This window comes from Trichomonas vaginalis, chromosome I, assembly GCF_026262505.1.
Source record: "Trichomonas vaginalis G3 chromosome I, whole genome shotgun sequence".
Lineage (NCBI taxonomy): Eukaryota > Parabasalia > Trichomonadida > Trichomonadidae > Trichomonas > Trichomonas vaginalis.
Window position 1 is genome coordinate 26584194 of NC_067203.1, and position 10439 is coordinate 26594632.

The 10439-nt window shown below is 31.2% G+C and overlaps 4 protein-coding genes and 2 pseudogenes across 6 annotated transcripts, besides 2 other annotated features; 2 read left to right on the forward strand and 4 right to left on the reverse strand.

Moving 5' to 3' along the window:
- Positions 1-4: 4 nt before the first annotated feature.
- Positions 5-814, reverse strand: TVAGG3_1054860 (protein ubiquitination; the record flags this gene model as incomplete). The annotated part of the gene is made up of 1 exon (XM_001321092.1): positions 5-814. One exon carries the CDS (start codon positions 812-814, stop codon positions 5-7), a length of 810 nt encoding a protein of 269 aa, XP_001321127.1.
- A 460-nt stretch (positions 815-1274) lies between these two features.
- On the reverse strand, positions 1275-2012 carry TVAGG3_1054870 (Ankyrin repeat family; the record flags this gene model as incomplete). Its single annotated transcript, XM_001321093.1, has 1 exon — positions 1275-2012. One exon carries the CDS (start codon positions 2010-2012, stop codon positions 1275-1277), a length of 738 nt encoding a protein of 245 aa, XP_001321128.1.
- A 237-nt stretch (positions 2013-2249) lies between these two features.
- TVAGG3_1054880 (uncharacterized protein) lies at positions 2250-2673 on the reverse strand (the record flags this gene model as incomplete). The annotated part of the gene is made up of 1 exon (XM_001321094.2): positions 2250-2648. The coding sequence occupies one exon, from the start codon at positions 2646-2648 to the stop codon at positions 2250-2252; it is 399 nt and encodes a 132-aa protein (XP_001321129.2).
- Positions 2674-2689: 16 nt separating this feature from the next.
- Positions 2690-3728: a mobile genetic element.
- TVAGG3_1054900 (uncharacterized protein) lies at positions 3701-4393 on the reverse strand (the record flags this gene model as incomplete). Its single annotated transcript, XM_001321095.1, has 1 exon — positions 3701-4393. One exon carries the CDS (start codon positions 4391-4393, stop codon positions 3701-3703), a length of 693 nt encoding a protein of 230 aa, XP_001321130.1.
- Positions 4394-6648: 2255 nt separating this feature from the next.
- On the forward strand, positions 6649-6981 carry TVAGG3_1054910 (annotated as a pseudogene). Its single transcript has one exon. A coding segment is annotated over exon 1 (333 nt).
- A 1003-nt stretch (positions 6982-7984) lies between these two features.
- Positions 7985-8228, forward strand: TVAGG3_1054920 (annotated as a pseudogene). The gene has a single exon. A coding segment is annotated over exon 1 (244 nt).
- Positions 8229-9209: 981 nt separating this feature from the next.
- Positions 9210-10204: a mobile genetic element.
- Positions 10205-10439: the final 235 nt, after the last annotated feature.

Here is a 10439-nt window from a genome sequence, read left to right on the forward strand (position 1 = left end):
ATTTTTAGGCTATGGTGCAACATCTTGATTTTTGAGGTTCAGTATGATTAGTAAGCATCTGTTCTATCATTTTGAAATTATTAATTTTCGCAATTGTCAATGCAGTTGCTTGTTTACCATCATAGATGACCTGTTTATTAACATCTGCACCATGTTTAAGTAAGAACTCTACAATATTCACATTATTGTTCTCTGTTGCAATTGTCAGAGCAGTTTTTGTTGACTGAAGGATCGAGTTTTCAACAACTTGATTTACATCTGCTCCAGACATAACAAGTGTTGCCATCATTGTTAATTTGTTCTCTGCAACAGCTATTGTCAAAGGAGTATTATTTTCCTCATCTTCGACAATTACAGCGTTAATATTAGCGCCGTGACTGATGAGATAATTCGCTATTTTTTCGTTTTCATGTTTCACTGCAACTGAAAGAGCAGTATAGCTTGTATCTCCGACCAGTGAATACATAACTGGTTTGTTAACATCAGCACCATGTTCAACGAGATATTCAATAATATCATATAAGTCATACTGGCATGCGAGAGTCAAAGGAGTTTCGATGACTTTGTCGTCTCCTTTACTCTCTGGATTATCATCAGGAAATGATGCAACATGTTTGTTAACATTGGCATCATTTTCTACCAGTTCCTTCACTATTTCTAATGAAGCATTTCTGATAGCAACTGTCAATGGTGTATGCCAGAAAAGACCGAAAGTTATAGGTAAAATCTGACGATTTACATTCGCTCCATTTTTAATAAGAATTTTAACAAGATCCAAGTTTTTGTTCATAATAGCGCATGCAAGTGGTGTCATTATTGCCTTTCCTTGGAATTTTTTGTAAATCTAAAAAGAATACCTGTATGAAATAAAAATAGAACTGGATAATGTTATAATGGATGTTATTATATTGAATATATGAAGAACCTCATCACTGTTATTGACATTTGCTCCATTTTCAATTAGAAGACTTGCTATTTCATTCCAACTATATCTGCAAGCAGTATTTAGAGGTAATAGTCCATAAATAAATGAATGATTTTATAAACTAATAATGAATTTCATAAATTATAAGTTGAATTTCATCAAAATATAATGAATTTTATGAATTGTTGGTGAATTTTATTATAATATGAAAGATATTTTGCTTAGCATAATAGAAAAAAGAACTACTTCATGAAAATAAAATGAAATTTCAAAATCAAACAAAGAATTTCATTATATATTAAAGAATTTCGTCAGTCATAATCTCATGATAATAAAATGAACTATATTCTTATGAATTAAAAATTAATTTCATAAATTGATAATGAATTTCATCTTCAATATTTTGTTGATTGACTTTACATCCATTTTTAATTAAGTACTTGACCAAATTAATACTTCCAGTTCTGCATGCAGCTTCAAGTGCTCGATAATCTGTATTATTAATTTGATGTTCAACTAAATAGATAGCAATCTGAAAATTGGCTGATCTTATGCAGTCATAAAGCAAATTATCTTCAAACTCACTGAGGTAATCTTTGATTAAAATTTCTGCAATTTCGTTATGATGTCTTCTGACTGCAAGATTAACGTAAGAAGGTTTTAGTACAGTTTCTTGTGCCATTTCTTTAAATTTATCGATATCTCCGTTAATAATTGTCTTAACAATTGCGCTCTTTTTAATTTTGCTCTTATTGTACTTGACATATTGATTAGGAAGTACTAATCCTTTGTCAAATAATGCTTTATCAAGTTGTGCACATTGAACATCTGTCAACTTTTTGAATGAAATCGAAATATTGTAATAAATTTCAGCTAAATGTGGTACTAATGATTGATTATACTCTGCAATATGATCAAGTGTATTTAATACGAATTCTGCTGTTACTGTTTTGCTTTTAATTGTATTTGATAATGAAATAAGTGTTTCTTTTGCATTGAACTCTGAAATTTCCCACATAGACTCAGCGCATTCATAAAGATCCTGAAGATCTTTTGGAATTTTGGTTTCTTGGACACTCTGAGCCATAAAAATAATTTAAAACGTGCACTTTTTGTAATCAATTTTTGCTCAATTCTAGCCTTTATTAAAACAGCTAGTAATTCATAACGCATATGTGAAGTGAACTTTTTATTGATTATGGTTAATAAAATTATTACAGAAAGCATTATATCAAATTCAAAATCCTTATATCACGAGAGATTGTAGATTAAAATTAAAAATACATATTCATAATATATTACATTTTTTATCAATAAACAATTATTATAAAAGTACTGCTTCTGCAATAGTCTGCGATGGTTCTTTCTTCCTCTTTAGGAAGATAACCAAGAATATAATTGCAAGAATAATAAGTATCATTCCAATAGATAATCCTGTGAAAAGTAATGCTAATCTGGCTGTTTTACTCTTTTGTTTAGGAGTTGGTTCTGGTATTGGAGTTTTGTCCGGCTCATAATTATTTTGAACGAACAAAAGACAATTTCCTGAAACAGAAAGAGACATATCAATGTTCTTAGCAGTTAATCCGGAATCACAGCATATAATTCTAGAATTGTTATAAGTCAATTGTGTTTCATTCTCAAAGAGAATCATCATCTTTTCTATTTGGCATTTTCCTGTTGTTTCAAAATATGACAAAGCTCCTGATTTCGGAATTGTCAATTTTACAAATGAATTCTCAAGATTTGTTTCTATTCCCTTAAGGGTGCACACGAGAGGATCATGTAAACTTCAGAATTTAGAACCTTATTTTTAGGCATTATCTTGGCACCTATTTAGGCTCGAAAAGCAAAAAAATATCAAAAAATACAACTTGACTCCATTATGACCCTTTCATGGAGGTAGTTTTTATCCGCTAGTATTTTCCCTTTGAATCTCTTTACAATTCGAAATCAAATTCAAAACTCAGTAGAAGAAAGGAAGAATCGACTTACTACGGTTGTAATACGAATAAATACATATATTTAATTATTTTTATTTACATAATAATTGTTTGAAGCTCATATTCCATCAAATTTTTAAATAAAAACATTAAAATGTTGAAAATGTTCATATATTTTAATAGGGTTTTGGCACTTTATTGAGGAATTACTACATACATAGTCGAACTGAACTTGATATTTTGAAATTTAAATTATTTATCAAAATTAAAATTTAACTTGAAATTTATAATTATTTAGTCATATTTTGCATAATTCTAAGTAGATTTTGTAAAAAATCAAGAAAGAAAAATTTAACGTGCTTTATTTTTTCTTTTTTATAATAATACATATTATTATATAATTAACATATTCATAATGTTCACCCTTTCAAAAATATAATCCTCCTCCTCTCAAATAAACGTACATACGGGTGGCCTCTTTTTTCAAAAAATTAAAATTTGAAATTTTGGGCTCAAATATTAGAGATTTTTTCAACTTTCAACGATATATGTTGTCTATATCAGACCTCCTTTCTTTTTGATACTTAACATTGTTCCTAAATCTTAGCCGTTAAGGCTGTTCTGAAAATATTTTTTTTTCGAAAAAATTCGAAAAAAATTCTTAAAATTCAAAAATCCCTTAATTCCTGAGGATTTTGGAAAAAAGTTTTTACATGAACATGTGTATATTATATGAAGTATATTGATAAGGTAAAAATCAAATTTTATTGCATATTCATCGAGAAAATAAACTAACGAATCCCTCAAAATTGAGAGGGTAATCCTCCTCCTCTCAAATAAACGTACATACGGGTGCACCCTTAACCGTTGAATTGTTCAGTGAAATATTATTAATGTTAACTGCAACTAATTCGATTTCATTTCCTCTTGGTTCGAAATCTTCAATTGTTAATTTCGCAGATTTAGAATAGAAACCAAGTCCAGGACAATTCATAGATTTAAATGAAGGAATAACAATATTCTTCTCGGAATAAAAGAAAGGATAGAAAGTGTCGCTTGAAGACTCTAATGAATAGCTGAATCTGATATCATTTTGTGATTCAAAGAAAACATTCTTATACTCGTATGAAAGAGGAATACCTATTGGAAAATCTCCATCAGTTTGAACATGAATATGATGATGTACTTGATCATATATTTGGTTATGTTTCAATATTGGTGCTTTTGTTGTTGGCCATTTTCCTTTGATTTGATATTTCTGTATTCTGTCAACGAAAATCTGCGCAATTTTAGTTTCATCTTTCGCTGAACATCTGAAAATCGGATTGTAATCTTCAATCATGTCTTCAAATGTGAAAGATATTATCATTTCTGGTATTGTATCTATAGTTTTAACTTGATTTTGTTGATCTATGAACTTCACAAAATTATCTCCAATTTCGATTTCTTTAACTGTATTACTTAGTTGTAAATCAATTGTTTGTGGCAGGGATTTCACGATATCAAGTGCTGACAAATCTATCATAGCTCTTTGTGATGATTTGAAGTCGCATTCTCCAATAATTTTAGTATTTTTCAATGAAATCAGAGAATTTGGCGTCAAAAATTTTCTCACTGGGTTTTCGTCTATCAATCCCAGCTCATTATATACGCAACCAATCAAAAATCTGATATGGGAGTCCAAGGCTAACTTTTTGTTGTCTACCTAATAAAAGAGAAAGCAGCATTAGTGAGAATAATCGCAAATATTCAATTTAAATTATCTTTTTATTCTTAATTTAAAGTGACAAAAAGAATAAAAAACCTATTCTAAGGCATGTTGTTATGTAAATGAGACTAGACATCATATTTTATGTTATGAAAAAAAAATATTTAGAATTTTAGAACAAAATAAATAGAAAAAATAGCATAACTTATGGATGTGCGTATATTAAATTTAATAAATTAAGAGAAATTATTTTTGGCGCCAAAATTATTCGTTAACTCTCAAATTTTTCTGAGTCAATAAGCCGCCAAAAAAGTGTCATTTTGTTTCGTTAGAGAAAGATGAATTGTCCATGTCATCCAAGGGGGATGGGGATTAGATGATAAAGAAGCAATTCATGCTCTCTATCTGAAGCAATCAGACTTACCAGCAACAATGTGAATCAGTCTTTCACTGAATGAGTAGGTGTTGGAAGAACTGTTCTCTAAAGCGATACAGTTGCGCTACATGTTCGTCAGCTTGTCTAGAAATAAATATATCATTTGTTTTATACGTTTTTTCGTAATAAATCTATTTGTATTTGTTGTATTTGAGTATGAAGATAACAAAAACTACGGCATAAGACGCAGTACACTGGGCTTCGTTGCCATTTTATTTACCATGTTAAGAATAAACTTAACAGACATGCTTTGTTTTCGACGAAGCCATCTAAAATAACGTACATCTAAATAAAACTAAAAAAACTCTAAAATTTCTTTATTTGATAGTATACTTCAAATTATGCACTATACCTTCTAGAATTCTATAACACTCTTTGCATATAATTTTTTTAAAAAAAGTTATATCTCGACAAAAATATGATTTATCAATAGAGTATGTAAAATAAAACTCATTCGCAGTATTAAAAAATCGTAAATCTTTCCAAAAAAATTTTGAATTACAAATTTTAAAACTTAAAACAACATTTTTTGAAGCGAAAAAACGAAATCTAATTTTTTTGGAAAATTTAGAATAAATAGAGCTCTTTAACTCGTCGAATACAAATTGTTTTCAAGTTTTTTTCGACCGGAAATTGAACTTTTAGAGTTTATACAATAAGATTCACATGAAAAAATACGGGTTTAAAAAAAAAAAAAAAAAAAAAAAAAAAAAAAAGGGAGTGGGGCTTCCAGGCACTTCGTGCCTTCTAGCCCTGAGGATGAATGAGTATAATGAAGTTTTTTTTTCTTGGGGTGACCTTCCAGGCACTTCGTGCCTTCTAGCCCACATAAATGAAGTTTTTATTCGGAGGTCTTCCAGGAGCTTTTCACAAATTATATATGTTTTCATGTTTTGTCATGATTTCATCGTAAATGTTTTGTCAAGACTTCTTCGTAAATGTTTTGTCAAGACTTCTTCGTAAATGTTTTGTCAAGATTTCATCGTAAATGTTTTGTCAAGACTTCTTCTTCGTAAATGTTTTGTCAAGACTTCTTCGTAAATGTTTTGTCAAGACTTCTTCGTAATGAGCGTAAATGACCCAAAAATAATGTTTATGTTAGCATGTTAGATCTAACACGTTTTCTAACATGTTTTCTAACATCGTAGAAAACTCATGATTTCATCGTAAATGTTTTGTCAAGACTTCTTCGTAAATGTTTTGTCAAGACTTCTTCGTAAATGTTTTGTCAAGATTTCATCGTAAATGTTTTGTCAAGATTTCTTCGTAATGAGCGTAAATGACCAAATTTCAAGAGTTTTCTACGATGTTAGAAAACATGTTAGAAAACATGTTAGATCTAACATTCTAACATAAACATTATTTTTGCTGAAAATTTCATGATTTTCGAGAGTTTTAGACCATGTTAGAAAACGTGTTAGAAAACATGTTAGATCTAACATTCTAACATAAACATTATTTTTGCTGTAAATTTCATGAAATTTCATGACTTCTTCGTAAATGTTTTGTCAAGACTTCTTCGTAAATGTTTTGTCAAGACTTCTTCGTAAATGTTTTGTCAAGACTTCTTCATCGTAAATGCTTTGTCACTTTTCTGTCACTTTTCAGGAAAAAACATTTTTATTATATATATAAAATGAATTTTACAAAACCACCGTTACCCTTCTTTGGAAATAAGAGTAGATGTAAAGATATTCTATTGAGAGAACTTAAGAAACTACCGAATGGTCTAACATTTGTAGACTTGTTCGGTGGAAGTTTCTATATATCTCATTTGTGCCATACAATATTTCCTGACTCAAAGATTATATGCAATGACTTCGACAACTATATGAACCGTCTCAAACATATACCAGACACAAACAAAATATTGAAAGAGTTAAAAGAAAAGATACCTATAGGTAAGATGGAACGTATACCATTAGATAAGAAAAATACTGTCAGAGAGGTTTTGAAAAAGGCAGAGTATATTGACTGGGATAGTATATCTGCTAGACTATTATATAGTGGTGCTATAAGAGTTCATGACATTGAAACACTTATGTCAAAAGTTTTATATCTTAACTATACAAATGTTTTCAAAGAGGACATAGAAAAATATACTGAGGGTATAGAGTTTGTGAGATGTCATTGGACAGAGTTGTATGAAAAATATAAAAACAAGGAAAATGTTTTCTTTATAGTAGACCCACCGTTCTATAACACATATGATTTTCAATACCAAGTAGACTGGACTCTGAGAGACTCTTTAGAAACTTTAGACGTTTTACATAACCATCCATGCTTTTACTTTACATCCGATAAAAGTGGTTTGGAAACCGTTATGAGATGGTTAGAGGACATACATGACTATGAGTTTAGATATGACAAGATAGAATATGAGAGAGGTCCTATAAACCGGAAAAAGTGTCATAACAAAGAAATTTTACTAGTAAGTAAATGTGGTTTGAAATAGGACTACTTGTTTTAGGTTTTTTCCATTGTGTCATTTATTTATTTGACGTGGCAGAAAAGTACAGAGAATATGAAGATGAACCAATGCCTGCAAATGTTCAGCATATGTACTCGTAAGAGATATTTTTATCTAATATTAAATGGACGCACAGAACTTAGCGAATGCACAGCAACCTGGACAACCAAACCAGAGAATATTCCAAATGAAGTTAGAATACAAACTGCAATGGCAAACTATGGTCAAGTGCCAACAGATGTACAAATGCAAACTGCCATGTCAAATGACGCTGCGTTAGGTTTGCCACATGGTATGCAATATGAGATGGAAAGAGTTTTATACAAACCCTGAAGTGGGATATAAACAACTTTATGCAGATGACGCGAACACAGGAGTTGACCCAGAATATGTTTTCTACCAGAGGAGAAACAGAATGTATGAGCTCCAGTTAAAGAATGCTATGGAACTCAACAGGAAACGTAAGGACTAGGCGGACATTAGATTTTTTACATATAGTAAAATGGGTTTCTTTGGAAAGAATAGGAAACTTCTTTCGAAATGTTGGAAGAGGTATATGGAATGGAATAAAAACCGTCGGAAGAGGAATTTGGAACGGAGTCAAAAATATTGGTAAAAGGGTAGGTCATTTTGTTGGTATTATACCTAAAGACCCTGAACCAGAAGAACAAGCTCCTGTTATACAACAGCCTGAACCTGCACCACAGTCTAGTTGGCAACCAAATCCAACACCTCAACCGTATTAAAAATTATATTTTACCGTTCGATAGTAGTTGTATATGAAACTAAGTTCTAGATAAAACGCATGGTATAATGGAATTATTCTCTTTCTTCCATCTGTAGTAAACCATACTTGAAAGTCTGAAATACTTCCACTTGGTGGTTCATATAACTTTGTAGGTTTTTCGTAAAAGTCATTTGCCAAGCATAAGAAAGAGTTTTGGGCGCCAGAAAATGAAGCATGAACAATAATAGCAGCTGGTCGAAAACATCTTTAAATAAATATGGTTCATCTCTTGCATATCGACTGTAAATATTTGCTAAAGGAAGTTCGACTTTCTGATTTAACATTCTTTGCAAATAATACATGACATTGCAGTGAATTCTGTATATATTTGTTCGTCTTTCTTTGGATTGTCTTGTAGATTTGAAATGACACTTGTGAATTTTGTTTGTCATATACAATTCTCACATAAAGTGTGCTCTCGGTATTTGCATATTCATCAGCATATTTTGCATAACATGAATTTATTTTATCTTCTATATTTTTAACGCAGTCTGTAGAGAAGATGAAAGGTCAACTTGTATTAGCTCAATTTCTTCCCACATTTTTCGTTTCCTTCAGATATATAATCTATATGAAACCTTACAATAAATGGAAAACTTTTATTTCTAACGACACAAACTTCATTCTACGAAAGCCAATAGCTTTTGTGACGGATGGGTCTCTTAACCATCTAAGTGGGTGTCAAAACGATAGCCTTCATGCTTTACGGTCTCTGTCTCAAACTTTTGACCGACATTAGTAAAAAGTTCATCTAATGGTTTAGTTGTAGCAACTCTTGAATTTTCTTTTTCTATTGGAAGCATATTTTATCTACATAAAAAATGTCAAATGAAACAGCGTCTATGAGAGAATACAACACAACGACAACTCATTATGCAAGCTCTAAATAAGAAACACAAACAACTTTTCAAACTATTCTAAGATATCTGAGTCATTGAAAGAAGGAAACTTAAAACTGACTTTAAACCCAATGACAGATGAGTTTCTGTTTCAAGACAATAAGAACCATACTGTCTGTATAAATCCAACAAAAGGAACTTTAAACGAGAAACCTATAAATGAACTTCTTTTGAAAGCAGATATTGACAACAAAGCTGACAAAGAGTATGTTGACGATGAGTTAGCACGTGTGGCTAGTGCGTTAGTGAAGAAGGCAGATAAGGAATATGTGAATGAAAAGGATGAAAAAATTAAAGAAATGGTTGAATGGTACCATGAACGGACAACAAAGATTTTAGAAGGTAAAGCCAATACAGGGTGGGTTTCAGGATGTTTAGACCTTAAAGCTGACAAAACATATGTTAACGATGAGTTAAAGAAGAAAGCAGACTCGACATGGGTAGCTGGATATGTAGATGCAACAAAAGAGTATATTTTCACATGGACAGAAGGAACATACTCACAAAAATATCATAGACATAGCATCTCTGACGTAAATGAACTTGAAGAAAAGTTATATAAGAAAGCAGACAAAACAGAGCTTCAAACATTAAAGACAGAAATACTTCAAACACTATATCCTATAGGTTCTATTTACACGTCAATGAACTCTACCAGACCAGAAGTAGTACTTGGTTTTGGAACTTGGACTCAAATAGTCGACAGGTTTTTGTATTGTGCAAACTCTTCAAAGGAAACAGGTGGAAGTAAAACGATTTCAGGTGAAAACTTACCTGCGCACAGTCACTACATAGATTTAAGTACATCTCAAGCAGGTTGGCATAAGCATAAATTTTGGGATTGGCACGCCTTGAAAAAAGGTAAAGGATATGATGTTAAAGACGACGTTCAGTTTGCTATAAATTGTTACTGGAGTGACACTCAGGGAGATGGAAACCATACACATCGCGTTACAGGATATACACAAACAACGGGACAAAGTAAAGACTACATGCCACCTTACATGACAGTTTACGCATGTATAGAATTGCTTAGTCCGTCATTTTCAACTTCTTTAGCATATTCGTCAGGAGTTGTCTCTTATATTTGTTAGGAACTGTCTTTGAAAGTATACCACCTTGAACTTTGACAAGTTTTGAAACGAGGTCTGACAATAGTAGTTTTATCTTCTGCTTGCAGTGTGTGTACATTTTGCCATGTTTGCCCTAAACTTCACATAATATTCCTCTTGTTTCTTTCTGGATCTTATTAGCCGGGCAAAGGCGCTGTG